Genomic DNA, 24,945 nt, shown 5'->3' on the forward strand with positions numbered 1-24,945 from the left:
AAGAAGTCCAGTAGAGACTAAATTCTTCCTAATTTCTGGAACATGAAGGACGTTGTTCAAAGTCATGACCTTGCCAGAAGTCATCTTGAGAAATATCTTCCCATATCCTTCAATTTTTGTTGTAGCAGCATTTCCCATAGAAAGCATCTCTTCGGGTCCAGCAGAAGCATAGGTAGAAAATGCTTCCCTCACAGCACAAACATGGGGAGTGGCTCCAGAATCAATCCACCACTCCTTAGGATTTCCTACCAGGTTGCATTCAGAAAGCATGGCACACAAGTCATTAACATCATCATGCTCTTCTACCATGTTTGCTTGACCCCTTTTCTTGTCTTTCTTCCGAGCACGACACTCTGTAAATTTGTGTCCGATTTTCCCACAGTTGTAGCAGTTTCCACTGAACCGCTTCTTGCTTGGGTTGTATTTCGGACCAGAAGCCTTCTTTCTCTTTTTGTTATCTTCAACAATATTTGCTCTCATTATTGTTGAATTTTCATGGCCTCTCCTTTCAGCAGCTTTATTGTCCTCTTCGATTCTCAATCGAACAATGAGATCTTCAAGCGACATTTCCTTTCGTTTGTGTTTAAAATAATTTTTGAAGTCCTTCCACAATGGAGGCAACTTCTCAATTATTGCTGCTACTTGAAATACTTCATTGATGACAAGACCTTCAGCAAGTAGATCATGAATAATTACTTGCAATTCCTGGACTTGGGTAATAACAGACTTGCTATCTACCATTTTGTAGTCCAAAAATTTTGCAGCGACGAATTTCTTCATCCCGACATCTTCAGTTTTGTATTTCTTTTCAAGCGCATTCCACAATTCTTTTGACGTCTCCACGCCATTGTATACATTATACAGATTATCATCCAGTCCGCTAAGAATATAATTCTTGCACAAAAAATCAGAATACTTCCACGCCTCAATCACGAGAAAGCTTTCATTCTCTGAAGTTTCATCTGGAAGATCAGGAACATCTTCCTTGATGAACTTCTATAGACATAACGTAGTCAGGTAGAAGAACATCTTCTGCTGCCAGCGCTTGAAATCAATTCCGGAAAATTTTCCGGGTTTTTCTGCCGGTGCTAAAGCCGGTGTTCGGCTTGTCGATGCGTTGGCAGTCACCATTGGAACAGCTTGATTTCCGTTGTCATTCGCCATTTTTTCTGGGAAAAAAATGACACAAACAAACGTTTAAAACTGGAGTAAAAAATCACGTAGATTTTAATCTCCAACAAAACGCCACGAAGGCTTTAAAACTGGAGTAAAAATCACATAGATTTTAATCTCCAACAAACCGCTACGAAGGCTTTACTCTCCAAACGGAAGTACACAAAAACCACAAAGGTTATAGTTTCCAAAATAATAAAAGTAACACAAATACAGAAATTAAAATTATTAAATTCCTTAAGCTTGTTATTATTATGCCTGTATTTGTAAATAATGACTCTGGAAATTAGAACGTTAGCTTATAAACGTAAATATAAATAAAACAGAAATTAATTCGAGCCCACTGAATTCACAGTGTTTCCTTAAGGAATTTAATCCCCTCCTAGTACCCAAGGTTATGGATTATTTCCTCCCAGGATAGAACGAATTACACACTAGTGTAGTGGTACTTCAAACCCCAGTGTTTCAGCGAATACAAAGTTCGGCAGCAAATCACACTTACGGATGTTTTGTTTGTAGTTTAAAACAATGTAGAACAAGGGAGGAAAACTCAGAAGTCAAATGAAAATTCTGAGAGGAAGGAATGCAAATTATAGCCAACGTTGAGTTTTCGGTGAAGAGAAGATCAATAGCTCTCAATTCTGTTTTTGGTGTGTCTTCAACAAGCTGCTTGCACCATCTATTTATAGTGCAGTTAGCTGCTAAACACGGACCCGCTGCCACTCATTTAGTGGAGCACTTGGCCATGGTGGACGAAGCACCAGGTTGCTAACTAATGGAGCAATCACTTGCTATTATGGAGCAAGCATTTGGCAATGGTGGGAGACGCACAAATCCACGGATTGGAACATATCCGTTACAAACACGGATATTATTACGTTAATATTTACTATTAACAAATAAATTTGGTCCAAAAAATTAATCAATCAATCGATCATTTGACCAAACGAGCGACGACGGCGCGAGGCTTGCCTTCTTCCTAACTCTTTAAGAGCTACATGAAGTGTATTTGTATATAAACCCACCAAACTCCTTTTCCTCTACCAATGAGGGACAATGTCTCATTAAAAGGAGAAGAAAACTTAAAATTTTCATTTCCCTCCATTTCCTATTCACCCTCTTTTTAATACATTTCTATATTAAAAAGAAACTCAACAATAAATGCATTCGCTGAACCAAAGCAGTCATTCCTAAAAGAAGTGACATTAGAGACAACTCGGTTTCACTAGTATACTCAATTTAAACCCATCAGAAGATACCAGATATAATCTATAAGGAGATTGAAATTGGGTCATGGACCACTTCCTATCAAAATCAAGTGACAACAAAGTTTATACCCCAGCCTAGCCAGTAAATTCCTCATGTTATTTGTTTGAAAGTGGAAAGGAAGAATACTTCCAATTGGAGCTTTTAATGCATAAGTACAAAACCCTTAAATTCAATTGGATGAATCCGTTAGTAACGTGGTATGTACTATTTCCACTAAACTGCTACCCTCATACTTCATCCTTGACAAAGTTCATTGGATACTAGTTTCTACATGTATTCTTCTACAGTACTACCTTATTTTTAAGCTCTATGAACAAAATACTATGACTAAGTTAAGCATGCATGCATGAAGCTCTAAACGTGCTTCTTTTTTTATTCTACTTAATTATAGTAACTGGAAAAATTGATAGGAAGATATAAATAGAATGCATGCTATGTGGATGTCAGTGACGGAAACTATCAAATGTGGTGGTAAACTGATAGATGTTTGGCCACAACAACAGAAACCAGTCAAGCGCAAGTGCAATCGCACAAGTTTTGAGAAGAAGACACATTATTATGAGGTCACTCCTAGAGAAAATCCAGCAATCAACTCCACATTTCAGCACAAGTACCCCCGGCGGAGATGGTTTTACGGTAAAGTTTCTAAGATTTTAATTATATTCACTTAACAATTTTAACCAGTGATAATATTACGTAAAATCTTTTCCCATATTTTCAATTAATGCTTATCAAAAGATTTAATTTACTTGTAATTACCAAATAAGTGATCTGATTGTGCAAAAAATTTATCGTAAATTAATGCATAGAATTTAAACTTATGTTTCACAATTCATTCCCTCTAATTTCTTCTTTTGTTTAATTTGCCGTTCCATTTCTTGCGTCGTTTGTAAACTGGATTATAGAGGGTGCACTTGTCTCCTCAGAAATAAAGACCATAAACACAAAGGTGCATTTCAATTCCTACTTGCACAACTATTACTCAAGGCTGGATGTAAGGAATGTGATTAAAGAATTCCCTATCTCAAGATTAATGTTTGGTTTTATGGATCATGCATGAGATGTTGGAGAGTTTCACACATCCATTTTACATTCCATTACTTCTTTCCTCCTCTTTTTTCTTTTTTGGGGTCATTTTATTAGACTAAGAGTGTGTGTATATGAGATGACAGAAGTCATTTTCCATAAATAATGTTTTCCTGAAAATTTTCTTTCCAGGAGAATATTTTCTTAAAAAATATTTTATGGTGGGTTAGCTAGTGAGTGAAAAAATATTTTTTGAAAATATATATCAAAAATTAATATAATAATTTTACAAAACTCAACTGTGCTTGATGAAAGTTTTTAGTACTAAAGGTTAATAATAATAATGTCTAAACGCTCGTTGGAGCAAGTAATATAAAATTAAAGTTCAAGGTGCACGAATGGTGTAATGGCTGCCCCGCTGTCTCCGATATGGACCCGATGAAATTGAATTTTCCGTGAAGATGCGGAGTACCAACGACTAGACAGTAAGATCCGTGCACCTTAACTATAGCTTCGCAGTAACCCCCTCGCCCCCTCTATCTGAAAAGTGGTAAAGAAGGACTCTTTGGGACAATTTCTGGTAATCAAATACCAAATAATGACTTACGAGAAAAAAAAATTCCTGAAAAATAAGTTCCGTCGTATCAAACATGGAGCAAATTTTAGGTTTTTAAAACCCGAACAGAATCTAGAGTATTGTTATTTTCTTGTCTTCCAATATGTTCCAAAACCTTTTGACCAAACTTTAGGTGTCTGTACTAGTATTATAGTTGGAGACACTATGCTTTCTTTACTTGTGATGTAATGTTATGTTTGTGGCTAAACAGAACTGGAGATTGGAGATCCATCTAGGAATGTTATTGAGAAGATTTTCAGAGCAGCCTCAACAAATCCATCAAAGCAAAGTCGGAAAATAAAGAAAGTTCTAAGAGTGAATAATACAGTAGATATCTTAGAGAAATTCGAGAAATATAGAGAAACTGTGAAGAGAAGGTCCTTTGAGCACAAGTATAATAATAATATGCACCCAAGAAGCATAGTTGATGGAAATGAATTGTTGCAGTTCCATGTCACAACAATGACTTGTTACAGTGGTAAAAAGAAAATAATTTCTGAGATTTGCAAAGATCCCAGCTGCTGTGTCTGCAGGCTACTTCAATCCGGTTTCAGAAATTCAAGAGATGGAATTCAACTAAGCACAAGCAGTGATGCCCCGTGCGAGCGCGCGAGTCGCTTCTCCAACAGAAAGAATGTCAAGAGAGCTGTCATAGTTTGCAGGATAATTGCTGGTAGAGTAGTAAATAAGGATAATATCAACCTTGGGGAAGAGTATGATTCAGTTGCAAGTGGACTTCATCTCAGCTCACAGTGCTTGATTGTAAAAGATTCAAGTGCTGTTCTCCCCTGCTTCGTCATAGTTTTAAATTGAATATATACTTTACGATTTAAACTTGATAGCCTCAGCTTTCAAGGTTTTTACCACTCAACTCATTGTGCTTCTGAATCGTACGGTTTAGAATTTAATATTTGTTAAAAGTTTTAGTTGTTTTTCACACATATATATGTATCTAGCTAGGTCAGTGTTAAAAATATTGGGTCCAATTGAATGAGTTGAATAAAGGCTTCATGATTTGTGTGTACTTCACATTTTCCTTGAACCACATTGAGTAAACAAAATTTCTCTTTACACGATAGAACATAAATGAATCAATATGATGATGACGAGTTGCAAAACAGAGTTTTCAGATTTTGATAACTTCCAAGACCAATTCCAGCATGCCTACATCTGTTTTACTACATTGAACATAAAGTTCTCCAAGCCCCAATTTTTATCATTTTCGTCTGAAATTAAAGCACATTTCTGTGACCAAACTATACCTTTGCAAAAAAAAAATTATTATCAAGAGTATATATGCAAAAAAAACTTTCAAAAAAACTATTTCATATTAATACGACAGCGCTTGAAAATAATGTAGTTTAAACATGTATATGGAATAGATGTAAATACTCATTGTGAGCACGTGATTTTTGTTTACACGACAATTACTCCAAAAGAAATCAAAAAAATAAAACAAATGGTTTTGTTGTACAATTTTGCAGTTTACGTGGCATTTTTGGCAGTTATTTGTTGTTTTTTTTGTGATTGTTTAGTTTTGTCGAACAAAATACAGAAAATATATGTCGCATGTGAGTTTAGGATATAGTTCTACTATTAGGAATTAATCAAACCATAATTTGGTTTTAAAAAGGAAAAATCACAAAAATATGCATCTTTTATTCTATTTGTTGTCATTGAGTGATTTTATTTTAATTAAATGTTTAATGTGAGTGATAATTGTTGTTTGAGTATTAATTAATATTTGTATGGTTTTATTTTGATTTTACAATTTAGTTAGGAATTTTATTTAAATCAAAAATTAAAAGAAGGAAAAGAAATGAGTTAAATTGGAATTGGGCCATTTAAATTGGACCCAAAATCAGGCCCAAAAGCACTGCTTTGCTCGGTCCAGATCAGTTGGCCTCAGGGACATCCAAACGACGTCGTCTTGATCATGCTTGATCTAGGCCGTTGATCTCAGAATGATCAATGGCCAAGATCACATCTCCATACCCACGTTTAAACCCGACCCGTCTCACCCAGAGACCCACCGGTCTCACCTAAACCCATACGGCGTCGTTTCCATTTAAGTTGGTTAATCCAGGCCATCGATTGTTGATGATGTAACGGCCTAGATTAATTTTCCCCCTAACTATATAAGCCAAAACCTAACCCCACGCCCCCATCCGAACACCCCCTTCATCGTCCCAAACCCAAACCCAGACCTCCCAAACCCTAGCCGCCCCTGTGCACTCTCACCGTAAACCCGGCGGCAACGACGCTGGTGACCACCAAAGTAACACCCCTGATGCACCTCACCACCCTGAACACGGATCTGTTACCCCTTGCCTCGAATCATTCCCCATCGCCTCGAATCTTCGTTTGAAGGTTCGAGCAAAACCTCGATCTACACCGATCCACCTCAGATTCACACCAGCCATTACCCTAGCCTCACTCGTGACCAAACCAAGCTTGGTTTGGTCCGAATCTACCCACAAATCCCAAAACCCCAAATCTGACTGTTCGAACCCTAGAACACAAGAATTTTTGGAATCCGGTTAGATTAAACGGAAGGTTGGGGTCTAATAGACCTTAATCGAAGTGTTCTCGGTCGAGAACACCTCGATTAAGATCTGTTCGACCTCAAATGGGAAAATCCAGCTCGGGCCTGGGTCGTCTGTGTTTAAGCTTTTCAGAGTAAGGTCACTTTTCCTTTTTTGTTGTTTATTTTAGTTTAGTTTAGTTTATCGGCATGGTTAATTAGCTTGTTTGCTTATTTCTGGGATTTTGCTGTCAGTTGTTCTCCATCTCCATAAGACCTTTTATTTGGTCGATTGTTATTCTATTTATGGTTGAATACGTATAGTGATATACATATTTCAATTTGATTAATATCGTCGAATCGATAATGCCTGTGTTTTCCCTGTGTCGTGCAAAATTGTCAAAGACAGTTGATGCCCTATTTGTGTTGTTTGTTTGATCGACTGTTTGTTCTATGTTATAATTAGTATAGTCGATTCGATACATGTCGTCAATTAGTCTCAGCTTGGGATGATAGTAATCTGACTCATGCTGTTTAATTTTACTAAGGCATTGTTTGAGTTAGCTAAGAATTGATTTTAACTATTTGTGGTCTATTAGTTGAATCAGAAATCATTTAAGGATTGGTTTATAGTTGCAGTTTAATATGGATTTCAGAGTTTAGTTTGAATTGATGGCATGTTCACTCATTTTAGATCTTGGACATCATGTGCATTGTAGTTCTTTATTGAATTAAAGCAAATTTGACAGCATGTGCTGTCAGGGCATATTCAGGCTACCCATACTTGCTAATTAGAATAAGGGACAGTCCACTTTACCAATAAAAAAGGGAGGTTGTCAGGGAAATCTCATGGGGATACCTTTCTTTTAAGTTTTGGGTGGAAAGATAGAAGGTTTACATGGGAGGGGTTCAGTATTTTAGTGGACTAACAGCTGGGGGAAAAGGGGGCTGTGGGTGGCTATAAAAGAAAGGAGGAGACCCCTGAAAAGGAGGGGAACAAGAAATTTCAGCCATCAAAACTTCTTCTAAACAGCTCTTTCTTTCTGATTTCCAGATTGAAGTTTGATATTCAAAATTCAAAACAAAAAACATTAGAAAACAAAAAAAAATGAATAGAGTTGGGTTCTGTTTGAGTTTATTTTCTGTTTAAGTTTACCTTGGTGAATTTTCCAAAGCATTTAAGTTCAGTTTTAAAGGCATTTGGGTGATTTTCGAGTTATTGTGTTGTTACCCGAGTTATTTTGGTTCATTTGCTATTGTTGTTGGTTCTTTGTCGAAATCTTGGAGTTTTGGTTGGGTTTGAATCATTCTTGTATTGGCTGGTTGTTGCTGTGGTGTTTGCTGTTGCTGTTTCGAATTACTGCTCGCTCTACTGACCTTTCTTCTTCTTCAATTGTAAGCATTTCCAGGTACACATTTCTGAAACTATGTTTGTTGAAAGCTTGAAGCTGAAGTAAAAAATGAAGAAATGAATGTAGTTTGCTTCACAGTACTCGTGTTCAAAATATAGCAAATAGTTTGAATGATAGTTAACCCGTATTTGTTTAAGCTCATTCCAACTACATTTATTCCGTATGAATTGGAATGTACTCTAATTGACATGGACTGTTAAATAGTATGCTGTTTAAATCAGATGTATCTCCATATATATAACAATTTAGTCTGATTTGGTGATGATAGTATAACTGAATCATGGCAAGCGTCTGTGTGTACTCCTGTTGGGATCTTTGAACTATCAAACTCGTTATATCCGGTCTAATTTGATTTCCAGAAAATGTATTCCAAATAAATTTTCATATTGTGTTATGTTAGTACCAACAATTTAGCCATGTATGCCAACCCTCTTGTTGGACTCCTCGTTTCAACATAGTTTTAATGAGGCAGATTAATAATTAATATTGGCATCGGCCCATCATTTAAATGAAGTGGGTATTAATAAGGTCGTCAGGTTTTACATATTTTGAAGCACGAAACAACGCAACAATTTTAAGAACACTAATCTAATAGGCATGAGTTTCAATAAGATGGTGCGCCGCTTGGATCTAATAAACTCCCGAATAAGCGTTAATAATTAAGGTTAATTTCAGCGCTAATAGTCGTGAACAATTATTCATTTGTTTATACAATTAGGAGGAGTGTAATTTAGCTATAGGATAGTTAATCACGTTCGAATATATTATTTTATCGTTCTCAATTTTGTTTATAATTTCTAGTAATGTTCCTTTCAGTTAATCTTCGTCTCAATCTAGCGTTTAATATGGTACGCCTCTTTTAAGCTCGTAACGAGTTAGGATTTTCTCTCTTTCATTTTAGAGACGAACATAATAGAAAATGTAGTCGCTGTAGGTTTACCCTTTTAAAAATAATGAGACGAGCCTCGCCATATAAAAATGCAAATTGCGGGGCCCTCACAAATTGGTCATAATAAATACTTAGAACTTGGGATGGACTGTTTAGCGAATGTCACTGCCTTCCCCAAAGATAATAATGCGTTTAGACTCTTTAGGCGCGACTTAACTAAATTACATTCTTAAATTCGGGTGCGCATTTATGTGACCCAAATTCAAATCTCGACGAAGTCAGAATGTATTGACGACCACGGGTGCATTGATTGTGACGTGGTTCAAGATGCATTTTCACAACGTTGCAATTCTATAAAGAAAATACTAATAATAAAAGCGGTTTAAACTTAATAAAAGCACATAAGTAATAATATGTATTAAATCAGATATTTAGCCATTTTAACAATTTAAGCGACCGTGCTAGAACCACAGGATTCGAGGGTGCGTAACACCTTCCCTCGGGTCAACAGAATTCCTTACTTAGAATTTCTGGTTCGCAAACTTCATTTGGAAAGTCGAATATTTTTCTCGATTTGGGATTCAAGATAAACCGGTGACTTGGGACACCAAAAGCCAAACCTTTCCCAAGTGGCGACTCTGAAATAAATAAATAATCCCATTTCGAATATTGTCACTTAAATTGGAAAAACTCCCTCGCGCATTTCGCCCTTCGGGGCCGGCGCGCAAAAAGGAGGTGTGACAACTCTGGCGACTCTGCTGGGGATCTCAACCTAGAACCTCTGGTTCAGGGTTTAAGAATTCGAGCTTAGAATAATTGTTATATTTGGCTTTATTATCTGATCTTTATTGCATGTTTTGGCATAACGTGCTAAATGTTGTCTTTTACCGCTTTGATATTAGCTGAACTGTATATAAACTGTGCCGAAACCCTTCTCTTCTTACCTCCGGGGAGAAGCTCGCTCGTCGAGACTCCCTATTTTGTTAGTGTCAATACCTGAAATAAGAAAGAGGCCGGATAAGTTACAAAGCCGGACGATCTCGCGGGTCCCCGGTACGTAGCCCCCTCCTCGACCCGAGTTGTCCGCTCGGGTACACAGTCTAGAACAAATACCCAGGTTATAAACCTAGTATAACAAAACTTCATGTCGGATCCCTAGTAGGAACGCTTATTTGCATCATGTTGCATTTGACATAGGGGACTCAACACAGAGGTTGGGTCCGTCTAGGACAGGCAACCTGAAATGAAATGACCATCCTGCTGCATCCCGTTTGTTTTGCGCATTTATTTGCTTCAGTTCTGCATGTTGACCGGTTTCTAAAAAAACTTTAAAAAAAAGGAAAATAAAATAGCAGTGTAGGGAGATAATTACTTATTTTTGGAAAAATAAAACCAATGTCCAAGTAATGTCAAAACCTCGCCGGAATTTTCTTTAAAAAAAAAGAAGAAAAAATGAAAACAAAGTTTGTCTTTTAGTTTGATATATATATAAAAAAATTCCTTTTAATCACTTTCAAAATCCAAAAAATATATATATATATTTATTTAAAAGTAAAAAAAAAAAAAATCAAAATTCAAAAAAAAATGTTGTTTCATTTGTAGTATCTCTTTTATAAATTCAGACTAATAGTCCAAATACTTCCTTAAAAGATTTTTCGAAATTTTTTTTAAAAAAAAAGGGTAAAAAAAAGTTCAAAGAAAAAAATATTTCTTTAGTATTCATCTCTTTTCAAAAATAAAAAAAAAACAAAACAAAATATAAAAATCCAGAAAAATATTTTTCTCCTTTCCTTTAAAAGATTGTATTCAGAAGGGGTTTAGTTTACTCTATGCCTGATCAGCCCGAACTACGCCGGTTTGATTCTCACAGGGTATGAGATACGTAGGCAACCCTCATCGGGTCCAACCTCCCCTTTTTTAGAAATAGCCAAAATGTCAGAATTTTAATTTATGAGTCAAGTGATGTCGTTTTGTCAAGAATAGCCGAATGTTCCCGAAAGGGACGCCGGAAGGCTGACTTTGCATAAACAGCCATTTTTGGTCATTTTTTAAATTTTGACCAAATTGCCCAATGGCCTTAGGATCCTCGTCCCCGAGGCTCTGCGAGGCCATATTCCCAATGTCGGGTCACCATTCTGAAAAAAGAGTCATAAATAAATTAAGTGATGTTGTTGTTGTCAAAAACAGCCAAATGTTCCCAAAAGGGACGGCGGAAGGCTGACCTTGCATAAACGGCCACTTTCGATCATCTTTTAAAGTTTTGATCGATTGACCCTCACAGCCTTAAAATCTTCATCCCCGAAGTGCTGAAAGGCCGTGTTCAAAAATCGGATCTTTCTTTCTAAAATATAGTCAAATCATTTTTGCTTAAATCACCTTAATAAATGTGCAGGATGGGCACAATGCAAAATGAACACTTTTTAACTGCAAATGTCCCGAACTACGCAAGATCTGATTCACGCGACATCGTGATACGTAGGCAATCCTCATCGGATCCGGTCACATTTTTAACTGCAAATAATGAAAACAATAATAATAGGAAATAAAAAAAAGGAAGCCTAAAAGAGAAGTCGGAATGACGCATGTCTTCGTTGCAAACATGTAGAAATTCACTTAACTGTATAGGTGCATCATGCCCCAACGTGAGATTACCTATCTGTTGTTTGTTTCGAACTAACCGTTTGTTGGCCGCTGAGTCCTTCAGGTTTTTAGAAAAGGTGGTTTGGTTTGATGGAGGTCTGGCCTCACATTCATACTTCACGAGGTCGAAAGGGAGTGTTCAGTTACCCGTTGTTAAGTCGAGAGGGAGTATTCACACTTACTTCACAAGATCAAACGGAAGTGTAGAGATGTCTTCGGAAATTCCTTTGCCGACAATTCCCGTCTCCGAGGAGAGTTCAATCTCGGTCGTCCCGACTCCCGAGTCAGCAACTGCTGAGGAAAACAGAATCCTGCGGCTCCGCATGTTGGAGATGTTGGATGACTGGAATAACGGAAAAGAGCCACCGAGTGTAATCCCTGAGTTCCCTGAGTTGTTCTCCAGGACAAGTGGGACTCCCAACATCCCCATAAGCTATCCAACTACCCCATTCGGGTACCCGGCCATTTCAGCCCACTCTGCTGGATCACCCTCTGAGTCTTGCCCCTGAATGTCAACGACGGATGTAGCTACAAGCATATTCACTGCACCGCCCTGTCCAATCGTGGCACAACCCACTACACACAGGCCCAATTTTGACTCTTCCTCATTCACATTCCAAGCCCCATCCTTCTCATTGGAACCAACTCGGTTCACCACCAGCAGTCATCCTCAACAACCTCAATACGAGTTTGTACCTGGGCAAGATCAGAACCCTAAAGCTGCTGAACAAGATGAAATGGCAAAAAGAATGAGGAGCCTCGAGCAGAGTTTGAAAAACATGCAAGGTTTAAGCGGGCAGAAGAGTGTTTCCTATACCGATCTATGCATATTCCCTCACATGCACCTACCCGTGGGTTTCAAAACCCCAAAGTTTGAGAAATATGATGGGCATGGCGATCCCATTGCTCACCTCAAGAAGTATTGCAACCAATTGCGGGGAGCCGGCGGCAAAGAAGAATTGTTGATGGCATACTTCGGGGAAAGTCTGGTGGGAATAGCCTCAGAGTGGTATATGTACCAAGACATATCTCGATGGCATATATGGGATGATCTCGCCAGAGATTTTGTAATACAATTTCAATATAATATTGACATCGCACCGGACAGAAATGCTTTGTCAAACTTGAAGAAGAAACCCTCGGAAAGTTTCAGAGAATATGCTATTAAATGGCGCGAGCAGGCGTCAAGGGTAAAACCTCCCATGGACGATATAGAAATGGTCACTACTTTCCTCCAGGCTCAAGAATCAGACTACTTCCAAAACATGATGTCAGCCATAGGAAACCCTTTCGTGGAAGCAATTAAGATCGGGGAGATGGTGGAGAATGGTTTCAAAACGGGTAGAATTTTGAGTCAGGAAGCCATAAGGGCAACCTCCCAAGCCATCCAAAGCGGGTCCGGAGTAATGGCAAGAGGGAAGAAAAAGGAAGAGACGTCCATGGCAACATCATAAGTAGGAGAATATCGTAACCCCAGGCCCTGTTTTTCAGAAAGAACCCCGCAACATTATTACCCCCACCAAAATGTGACCTATGCTCCTCAGCCCTACATGGTCATGAATACCCAGCCTTATGTCCAGCCGCCGTAGCAAGTCAATCGAGGCCAAGCTCCACTTCCTAGAAGTCAACCTCCTTACTGAAACCGCTACAATCCTCGACCTTCCCAGAATAACTTCCGTCCTCGGGAACCACCCAGGAGACCTAACTATACACCAATCGGTGAACCCTACTCCACCCTATTCCCTAAGCTTGTCCAGATGAATTTGTTGTAGCCCATACCACCAAACAGGCAAAACCCGGAATCACCATCATATCAGCGGGGTGTCAGGTGTGCATACCATTCAGGGGTAGAAGGGCATGATACAAACAACTGTTGGACATTGAAACAAGCAATAGAGAATTTGTTAGAGCAAGGGAAAATTGTGTTGAAAGACGAGGATGTCCCAAATGTGACCAATAATCCGCTGCCCGCCCACAACAACGGGCCGATAATTGGGATGATTTCTGAAGACAAAGAATTTAATCTGGCGCTTAAGGCCATAATTGCTATTGCTAATACAGAAAGGAAGCCTAAGGCAACCCCGAAGCAAGAGAAAGAGAAGAAGAAGAAGAATAAAATCACCGAGGCTGAACCGGCAAAGAAAATTGACGTATCCAAGCAGGCCTATGTTGTATGGGGGACGATCAAACCACCTCGGTTGAATGAGCCAGTGGTTATTGGATGCATACCACAGAAGCCAAAGTACAGTAAAGAGGAAGATGATGAGGTGTTCACGGTTGAAGAAAGTGAGGAAATATGTAAGGCAATGAGGAAAATGCTATGCGAAACACACATGGTCCAGCCAGGAGAGGGCACTAGCACCGCCGAGGTATCATACATGGGACCCAGCACCGAGCTTCAAAACTGGAAGGCTACGCCATTCCTGATCAAGCGGGAGTCCTAGTAGACCTGCCCTGCCACTTTTTCTGCATCGCGAGCTATCCCAGGGTGTAACTCAGATGCTTTCTTTAGTTTCCTGTTTTTAATTACCTGAATGTTGACCCTGTTGTCTTCCCAATTCCAAGAAATGAAATCATATTTCATCATTCACTTTATTTATTTTTTCAAAGTTTCGCTATATTTTCTTTTAGTTCTCTTCAATTCTGATAATGCAGCTTTAAATAACATGACATGCTTGCGGACTTCATGCCCAGATCCCAAGAACTCCGTCAGACTTCAAATAATGAGTCAAAATTTGAAATATAGAGAAAATTAAATGGGAACAACTAAAGAAAATTGGTTCATGGTTTGGGAAATGTCCGTCACTGAAGCAGAGTTTGAGGTCAGTGAGTGGGTCTAGACTCGTATGGAACGTTGACCTTAATGACTGCAGTTTGTCACGAGCAATTGTACCAACAAAGAATGACCCGCGCCTATATTTTGAAGCAGGGCAACTGGTGTTAAGGCGTATTCTTCCTCATCACCAGGAAGCACAAGGAAAGTTTGCTCGTAATCGGAAGGGTCCATACATCATTGGAAAATATTGCCAAGAGGAGCATTTGTATCTGGGCGACATCGAAAGAAATGACCCCGACACCGCTATGAATGCAGATGCAGTACTATGTCTAAATCGCTCCGGCGATGTCTTTGCACAGTTTGAGATGACGAAGGCTTTCATTTTCGCTACCCAAACACTATCAAACCTTTGCAAACCCATTTGATCTGGTTACTCTTCTTTGATTACCCTCTTTGGAACTCGAAAATATTATTGAAAATAAAATAAAAAAAAAGAAGAAAAATATACAAAAAAACAATGAAAATGAAAAAGGGAAGGGAAGTTGAAAAACAAAGCGAATCAGAAAAATGAAAAAAAAATCCAAAAAACAAAACAAAAAAAACAAAAAAACAAAAGTGGCATGAACTACGTCTGACTTGATTCCGAAAGGATACGTAGACAGCCTCTCCCTGGGGTTCAGTCACACCAAAAATAAAGTCTAAGAAATTCCCCAAAGTAAAACTGGGGCAGAAGTTATAATGGTTCGACCATGAGACCGCCGAAAGGGTTCCAAAGTTGTAGTTCCACCCAAAATCATTTTTACCCCAAAGACCTTGTCCATATCCTTCTGATCAATTGGCAAAGACAGGAAAGTGGAAAACGTCATTGTTGGAATCTGATAGAAGTCAAATTGAAAGAAATAAAATGAGAGAGTCTTATCGGTGAAAACCTTCGGGCACCATGAGGCGACAAGAGTAGAGAAATCAAAAATGAGAGAGGTCGATTAGCGAAAACCCGCAAAGGGTGTTGTCGGCCGAAAAGAGGGTACTTCATCACTAAAAGTCCTGGAAAGGTTCTCTGGTTTGGAAACACGGATCAATAGGTTCATGAGAAGTTGGAGTTTGACGCGGATCGGGCATCCAGTCCAAGAAGCATGTCATGTCAGTTTGAAGCCAGCATGCACTCCAGATAAGTCCTTTTTTTCCCCCGAAAGGGACGCTTCTCTTTAAACTCATATGTTTTCCTTTTGCATAGTTTTCTTTGAATCCCTTTCGGTCTAACTCTGATTCCGTAACAATTACAAAGAAAAGGTGGCAGGACCGGTTTCACAGGGCCCCGCCTGGCAAGAGTCAAAGAAAATACACAGCCTTAGGAGTGCGTCAGTCCAATCCCGACTGACCATGGTGGTTGATTGCTTCCAAAGTAAAGACGTTCGAAAGGAAAGAAATTCAAAGGCAAAGTTCCTAAGGGCGGAATAAAGCAAAGGAAAGAGCCCACACGGGCGAGTCATCATGTAATCCTAAGGTTGAACCTGGTCAGTGCGAAAGAGATTCACCCTCAAGGCCAACAAGCGGCACAGTTCTCAATGGAAAGGGGGACGGGATCAAGCAATGGAGACGATCAAGGCCACAAAACCAACCACCGTTCCAACTAATAAATTGTTCTTTGTTGAAAACAGGTTTTAATCAAAGCAACCGTGCAAGAAGCAGGTATAGCCCAAAAGAAATGAAATGCGCGAGCGTTGAACCAGCTTTGCAGCAGGAAAACGACCAAAGGGAAGTTTCCCCAGAATTCTTTCATGCATTTTGATAAATAAAAAGAAATATAAAAGGAAAACCAAAGAAAAGAAAGAAGACAAGAAAGAAAAATGAAAATCCCCAAAAGAAAAACAAATCATGGTAGCATAGGACCTCATTCCTCAACTATCCCGGTATAAACAGCGGATCTCCTTGGCATAACCCAAAGAGCTTTTTCTATCAAAATCCCGGCATAACCCGTGGACCTTTTTTGGCATAACCCGATGACTTCCCCGGCATAACCCGAGGACTCTTGCCCTTTTCCGGCATAACCTGATGAACCTTCCCGGCATAACCCGAGAATTCTTTCTCTTTTTCGGCATAACCCGATAAATCTTACCGGCATAACCCGATGAACCTTCCCGGCATAACCCGTGGACCTTTTTCGGCATAACCCGATGACTTCCTCGGCATAACCCGAGAATTCTTTCTCTTTTTCGGCATAACCCGATGAATCTTCCCGGCATGACCCGCGGACCTTTTTCGGCATAACCCGATGACTTTACCGGCATAACCCGAGGACTCTTTCCCTTTTCCGGCATAACCCGATGAATCTTCCCGGTATAACCCGTGGACCTTTTCCGGCATAACCCGATGACTTTACTGGCATAACCCGAGAACTCTTTCCCTTTTCCGGCATAACCCGATGAATCTTCCCGGCATAACCCGTGGACCTTTTTCGGCATAACCCGATGACTTTACCGGCATAAACCGAGGACTCTTTCCCTTTTCGGCATAACCCAGAGCCCCTTTTTCTCTCCTCCCCGGCATAACCCGGGGACCTCTTTTGTCTTCACGGCATAACCCGTGCACCTCCTTGGCATAACCCAGGAGCCCTTTTTCATTTTTCTCCCGACATAACCCGGACAGTTTCCGGCGTAACCTGGCAATCCTCCCAATTTGGGGCTCCAATCCCTGAGTTGAGCAATTTATTTTTAGCCGACATTAGGGCTCCAATCCCTGAGTTGAGCAAATTTTCTTTAAGCCGACATCAGGGCTCCAATCCTTGAGTTGCGCATTTTTACCTTTTGCGACATTAGGGCTCCAATCCCTGAGTTGCGCCTTTTAGACTAGAGGTTTCCAATCCCCTCATCAATCCTGTAGATTTTTATGGCAATTAACTCACGAAATTTTCCTAGTGAAACTGGGGCAAAAAATTTCGTTCGTTTGTTTTGTTGTCTCAGCAGGTCTGACCTCGAGGCACATGGATCGAGATGACCTATGGTTTGAGTCTCAATCTAGAATAAAGAAAAGAAGAAAAGAACAAAAAGAAGATGTTCCCAAATATCGAAACAAACAAAGGGCAGGTTGCTCAAAATTTGATCAAAATTCCCGAGCTCCGCCAATCCCGTTTCACTCAATACTGCAGAAATAAACAAGCGCCTACAACTTGCCAGCATCAAGATTCGGATCGAAGTCTACAAGCAGAATCAGCTAAGACCCAAGATCAAGTTGCAAAAGAATTATAGATAGGAATCTTGTAACTAGCGGTCGACAGGCATAAGTAGTTAGTTCAGTTTTAATTCTCCTTTGGTTGTAATAAAGCGGTCAGTAAAGCAGCAGTAGCAACAGCAACAGCAGTAACAGCAAGCATTGCAATCCCATGGTAGTCTCAGCTACCAAAGTTTCCCAAACTACATTGACCTGATTCCTGTTTAGCCCAGGATATGTAGGAGATCTTTGAAGCAAAGATTCGGTCAAATCTTTCAAAAATGTGCTTCACACGGAGTAATCCAACGGGCAAAAATCACTCATATCCGCTCACTTTATCTTTGCACTAAAACCTCGCATGTTTTCGAACAAAGAGGGGCAGCTGTGAGCACGTGATTTTTGTTTACACGACAATTACTCCAAAAGAAATCAAAAAAATAAAACAAATGGTTTTGTTGTACAATTTTGGAGTTTACGTGGCATTTTTGGCAGTTATTTGTTGTTTTTTTTGTGATTGTTTAGTTTTGTCGAACAAAATACAAAAAATATATGTCGCATGTGAGTTTAGGATATCGTTCTACTATTAGGAATTAATCAAACCATAATTTGGCTTTAAAAAGGAAAAATCACAAAAATATGCATCTTTTATTCTATTTGTTGTCATTGAGTGATTTTATTTTAATTAAATGTTTAATATGAGTGATAATTGTTGTTTGAGTATTAATTAATATTTGTATGGTTTTATTTGATTTTACAATTTAGTTAGGAATTTTATTTAAATCAAAAATTAAAAGAAGGAAAAGAAATGAGTTAAATCGGAATTGGGCCATTTAAATTGGACCCAAAATCAGGCCCAAAAGCACTGCTTTGCCCGGTCCAGATCAGTTGGCCTCAGGGACATCCAAACGACGTCGTCTTGATCATGCTTGATCTGGGCCGTTGATCTCAGAATGATCAATGGCCAAGATCACATCTCCATACCCACGTTTAAACCCGACCCGTCTCACCCAGAGACCCACCGGTCTCACCTAAACCCATACGGCGTCATTTCCATTTAAGTTGGTTAATCCAGGCCATCGATTGTTGATGATGTAACGGCCTAGATTAATTTTCCCCCTAACTATATAAGCCCAAAACCTAACCCCACGCCCCCATCCGAACACCCCCTTCATCGTCCCAAACCCAAACCCAGACCTCCCAAACCCTAGCTGCCCCTGTGCACTCTCACCGTAAACCCGGCGGCAACGACGCTGGTGACCACCAAAGTAACACCCCTAATGCACCTCACCACCCTGAACACGGATCTGTTACCCCTTGCCTCGAATCATTCCCCATCGCCTCGAATCTTCGTTTGAAGGTTCGAGCAAAACCCCGATCTACACCGACCCACCTCAGATTCACACCAGTCATTACCCTAGCCTCACTTGTGACCAAACCAAGCTTGGTTTGGTCCGAATCTACCCACAAATCCCAAAACCCCAAATCTGACTGTTCGAACCCTAGAACACAAGAATTTTTGGAATCCGGTTAGATTAAACGGAAGGTTGGGGTCTAATAGACCTTAATCGAAGTGTTCTCGATTGAGAACACCTCGATTAAGATCTGTTCGACCTCAAATGGGCAAATCCAGCTCGGGCCTGGGTCGTCTGTGTTTAAGCTTTTCAGAGTAAGGTCACTTTTCCTTTTTTGTTGTTTGTTTTAGTTTAGTTTAGTTTATCGGCATGGTTAATTAACTTGTTTGCTTATTTCTGGGATTTTGCTGTCAGTTGTTCTCCATCTCCATAAGACCTTTTATTCGGTCGATTGTTATTTTGTTTATGGTTGAATACGTATAGTGATATACATATTTCAATTTGATTAATATCGTCGAATCGATAATGCCTGTGTTTTTCCTGTGTCGTGCAAAATTGTCAAAGACAGTTGATGCCCTATTTGTGTTGTTTGTTTGATCGACTGTTTGTTCTATGTTATAATTAGTATAGTCGATTCGATACATGTTGTCAATTAGTCTCAGCTTGGGATGATAGTAATCTGACTCATGTTGTTTAATTTTACTAAGGCATTGTTTGAGTTAGCTAAGAATTTATTTTAACTGCTCGTGGTCTGTTAGTTGAATCAGAAATCATTTAAGGATTGGTTTATCGCTGCAGTTTAATATGGATTTCAGAGTTTAGTTTGAATTGATGGCATGTTCACTCATTTTAGATCTTGGACAGCATGTGCATTATAGTTCTTTATTGAATTAAAGCAAATTTGACAGCATGTGCTGTCAGGGCATATTCAGGCTGCCCATACTTGCTAATTAGAATAAGGGACAGGCCACTTTAGCAATAAAAAGGGAGGTTGTCAGGGGAATCTCGTGGGGATACCTTTCTTTTAAGTTTTGGGTGGAAAGATAGAAGGTTCACATGGGAGGGGTTCAGTATTTTAGTGGACTAACAGCTGGGGGAAAAGGGGGCTGTGGGTGGCTATAAAAGAAAGGAGGAGACCCCTGAAAAGGAGGGGAACAAGAAATTTCAGCCATCAAAACTTCTTCTAAACAGCTCTTTCTTTCTGATTTCCAGATTGAAGTTTGATATTCAAAATCCAAAACAAAAAACATTAGAAAACAAAAAAAAATGAATAGAGTTGGGTTTTGTTTGAGTTGATTTTCTGTTTAAGTTTACCTTGGTGAATTTTCCAAAGCATTTAAGTTCAGTTTTGAAGGCACTTGGGTGATTTTCGAGTTATTGTGCTGTTACCCGAGTTATTTTGGTTCATTTGCTATTGTTGTTGGTTCTTTGTCAAAATCTTGGAGTTTTAGTTGGGTTTGAATCATTCTTGTATTGGCTGGTTGTTGCTGTGGTGTTTGATGTTGCTGTTTCGAATTACTGTTCACTCTACTGACCTTTCTTTTTCTTCAATTGTAAGCATTTCCAGGTACACATTTCTGAAACTATGTTTGTTGAAAGCTTGAAGCTGAAGTAAAAAATGAAGAAATGAATGTAGTTTGCTTCACAGTACTCGTGTTCAAAATATAGCAAATAGTTTGAATGATAGTTAACCCGTATTTGTTTAAGCTCATTCCAACTACATTTATTCCGTATGAATTGGAATGTACTCTAATTGACATGGACTGTTAAATAGTATGCTGTTTAAATCAGATGTATCTCTATATATATAACAATTTAGTCTGATTTGGTGATAATAGTATAACTGAATCATGGCAAGCGTCTGTGTGTACTCCTGTTGGGATCTTTGAACTATCAAACTCGTTATATCCGGTCTAATTTGATTTCCAGAAAATGTATTCCAAACAAATTTTCATATTGTGTTATGTTAGTACCAACAATTTAGCCATGTATGCCAACCCTCTTGTTGGACTCCTCGTTTCAACATAGTTTTAATGAGGCAGATTAATAATTAATATTGGCATCGGCCCATCATTTAAATGAAGTGGGTATTAATAAGGTCGGCAGGTTTTACATATTTTGAAGCACGAAACAACGCAGCAATTTTAAGAACACTAATCTAATAGGCTTGAGTTTCAATAAGATGGTGCGACGCTTGGATCTAATAAACTCCCGAATAAGCGTTAATAATTAAGGTTAATTTCAGCGCTAATAGTTGTGAACAATTATTCGTTTGTTTATACAATTAGGAGGAGTGTAATTTAGCTATAGGATAGTTAATCACGTTCGAATATAGAATGAAAGCAGTTTTTCTTTGTACAAACTCGGTCGCAATTTTCCATTCGCATTAGCCGTAAACTAATAATTAATAAGTTACGTTTTTAGCATGTAATTAATTAAGAGATTTTCTTTTATTTTAGAGACGAACTTAATAGGAAAATATAGTCACTGTAGGTTTATCCTTTTAAATAAAAATGAGACGAGCCTCGACAAACAAAAATGCACAAGCTGCGGGGCCCTCTAAATGTATATATTAAAATACTTAGAATTCGGGACAGGCCGTTTAGCGAATTTTACGGCCTTCCCAAAATAACAATACGCTAGTTGCTTTAGGCGCACCTTTAATAATTTAACCTTCTTAAACACGGGTGCACATTGATGTGACCCAAATCCGAATCTCAACGGAGTCAAAATGTGTCGACGACCACGGGTGCATTGATTGTGACGTGGTTCGAGATGCATTTTCACGACGTTGCAATTCTATAAAAATAAATGATAATAATAAAAGCGGTTTAAACTTAATAAAAGCACATAAGTCACAACATGTATTTAAATCAGATATTTAGCCATTATAACAATTTAAGCGACCGTGCTAGAACCACGGGATTCGAGGGTGCCTAACACCTTCCCTCGGGTCAACAGAATTCCTTACTTAGAATTTCTGGTTCGCAGACTTCATTTGGAAAGTCGAATATTTTCCTCGATTTGGGATTCAAGATAAACCGGTGACTTGGGACACCAAAAGCCAAACCTTTCCCAAGTGGCGACTCTGAAATAAATAAATAATCTCATTTCGAATATTGTCACTTAAATTGGAAAAACTCCCTCGCGCATTTCGCCCTTCGGGGCCGGCGCGCAAAAAGGAGGTGTGACACTCATTAAAATCCTAACCTCATACCCAACCCCGTGTACTAGCTCAATAAAAATATAGGCTAACATCATTTGCTTACAATCATGCGTACACCGCTGCACAGCCGCCGGACTCCGGAGGCAAGTCAGTGGAGTAAATATTTATACGGATATATTTACATGGTACCAATAAAATACAAGACATACGTCTTCTTCACTAACACAGTTATCACTATATCATAATTAATTAATTAATATACATGCTCACCTTAATTTATCACTTAATCATAATAAATTAGTATGATTTTGTGTAAATACCCGATAAAAATAAGTTTTAATCGTCATCACTTAGTGGGGCATAACCTCATAGGGATGACTGAGAGAAAGGTGTTGGATGTGGGGTGGGGGTGGGGGGGAGGTGTTCACAATTTATTAATGTGACGACCTGATAGATCGTTTTGAGTTCTAGCCTTAATTTTCATGATCAAAGACCTACCGTAGCTTCATTTAATATTTTTTGATTTGCGTGTGGTCCGTGTCGCTTTTCGAAAAGCTTTTATGTGAAGTTTTGAAGAAAATGAGAACTTTGACTAAAAATGAGGCTAGAGTTGACCACGATCAATATTTTAGGTAAACGGCCCCGAATCGATAATTTTGGACTTGGGAGTATGTCCGGAATTGAATTGGGAGGTTCCTAGGTTGATTTAACTTATTTTACCAAAAGTTAGCAATTTGAATGTTTGAAAATTTCCTAGATTTGACCGTACGTTGACTTTATGGTTATCGGGTTCGGATTTTGGTTTTAGGATTTGGAATATGTCTGTTTTCTATTTGAAACTTGTCTGCAAAATATGGTGCAATTCGGAGTTGGTTTGATAGGATTCGGACGTTTGGTTCTGATTCTAAAGGTTCTTGAATTTTCTTTTGAATTTCATGCGTTTTGATGTCTAATTCGTAGTTCTAGATGTTATTTTGGTGTTTTGATCGTATGATATTTTAGACTTATCGGGTCGTGACAAGGAATTAGGGGTTGGGTTAAAAGATAGTTGAATTTTATCGGGTTGGGCATGGTTAATTATACATAATCAGGGTCAAAAGAAATGTAGGGTCAAGTAAAGAAGAACCAGTAATATCAAGACACGTGGAAAAGATGGGGTCGAAAAATTAATTCTTATTATTTAAAAATCAGAAAATAGAATTGTTAGTCAACAATGGCATAAATAGGCCAAAAGTATAACGTTAGTGGTGAAAATGGCGTGTAGTAGCCACTAAATAAGGGTGTATTTAATTTTTATCCACTATTTAAAATGCTTATAAAAAATAGCCACTACTAAGGGGGAAAAGACACAATTACCCTTTCTCTATTTCTTGTATAATCCTAAAATCGACGAAAACCCTTATTTCATTCGTTCAGAGTTCTGCGCTTCTTCATCTTCCTCGTATGCAAACTGCAATCTCAGTTAAACTTCTGCTCCTTCATCTTCTCCGTCATCTTCTGTCAATCGCGACTGGTAATATATTTGTTTTATGCATTTTCGTTTTTCTTTATTTGTATGTTGGTTCAATGCCGTGTGAAGTATGTGTGAAATTTCAAAAATTAGCATTATATGTTGATTCAGTGTAGTATATTTTGTGTGATTCTGTTTTTGATAAATTTTTAGTGTGTGAAATTTGAAATGTGTTTGTGGTTGATTCAATATATTTGATTATGTAGGTATATTTCATAAAAATAGTCGTAGAAATTCATAAGCTTACTGATTATGAATTTTCAGTTAACTGTGTTCATTAAATGTAAAGAAGAAACGACATTAAATTTTGTAGTTGGAATTCAAAGTTAAGGACTGATTGTCCTTAACTTTTGCACATGAAACTTGAAGTTAAGGACAAAGTGTCCTTAACTTTGGATGTTGAAAGTATATGTTAAGGACTGTATTTCCTTAACCTATGCACTTACAATTTAAAGTTAAGGACTGATTGTCCTTAACTTTTGCACATGAAACTTGAAGTTAAGGACTAAGTGTCCTTAACTTTGGATGTTGAAAGTATAAGTTAAGGACTGTATTTCCTTAACCTTTGCATTTACAATTTAAAGTTAAGGACTTATTGTCCTTAACTTTTGCACATGAAACTTGAAGTTAAGGACTAAGTGTCCTTAACTTTGGAAGTTGAAAGTATAAGTTAAGGACTGTATTTCTTTAACGTTTGCACTTAAAATTTAAAGTTAAGGATTGTATTTGCTTAACTTTTAAACTTGAAATTTTAAGTTAAGTCCTAATCTTTGTTTGTTTTTCCTTCTTTTCTAGTGTTATAATGGAAGGCGATCATTTTTTTGATTTTGACGATTGGCGTAATTTTCTGGTATATTGGAAAGGAGATTTTCAATATAAGGAAACAATTAAAAGTTTTCTGTCGAATAGCCAATGGAAGAAATTGAGGGAAAGTATTTTTGGCAACTTCTTCAGATTACAAAGTGTGAAGTTCTCGGGTAAACTTATGCACTGTGTATTGCTTTCTGAAATTGTTAGTAATGAACCTGATTCGATGACCTTCAAGGTATTTGACCGCGATATTAAGTTTACTCGTGATGCATTCCATATTATTACTGGTTTGAAGTCTTATTCGTCGCTTGACATGAAAGGTTTAAATGAGAAAGAGAATAGGCTTTTAAGAGTCTATTTCCCTGGAAAGGACAAAATTGAGTTGGCTGATTTGTATAGTTTTAGTTCTAGTCGCCCACATGGTACAACTTCATCATTTGCTGGCAGTGATGATTATGCTTTGAAATTGGCAACACTCTATTTTGTTGAGTCGGTTTTGATGGGCAAGAGGAAAAATAGGAATGTGTCGGAGCAAATAATGAAAATTGTTGACGATGATGCACTTTGCGCTTCCT

The 24,945-nt window shown here is 38.4% G+C and overlaps 1 protein-coding gene across 1 annotated transcript; it reads left to right on the top strand.

Moving 5' to 3' along the window:
• The first annotated feature begins 2,867 nt into the window (after positions 1 to 2,867).
• Positions 2,868 to 4,897, top strand: LOC104227009 (uncharacterized). The gene is made up of 2 exons (XM_009779137.1): positions 2,868 to 3,078; positions 4,296 to 4,897. Exons 1-2 carry the CDS (start codon positions 2,868 to 2,870, stop codon positions 4,895 to 4,897), a joined length of 813 nt encoding a protein of 270 aa, XP_009777439.1.
• The last annotated feature ends 20,048 nt before the right edge of the window (positions 4,898 to 24,945 follow it).

Source organism: Nicotiana sylvestris, chromosome 6 (assembly GCF_000393655.2).
Source record: "Nicotiana sylvestris chromosome 6, ASM39365v2, whole genome shotgun sequence".
Lineage (NCBI taxonomy): Eukaryota > Viridiplantae > Streptophyta > Magnoliopsida > Solanales > Solanaceae > Nicotiana > Nicotiana sylvestris.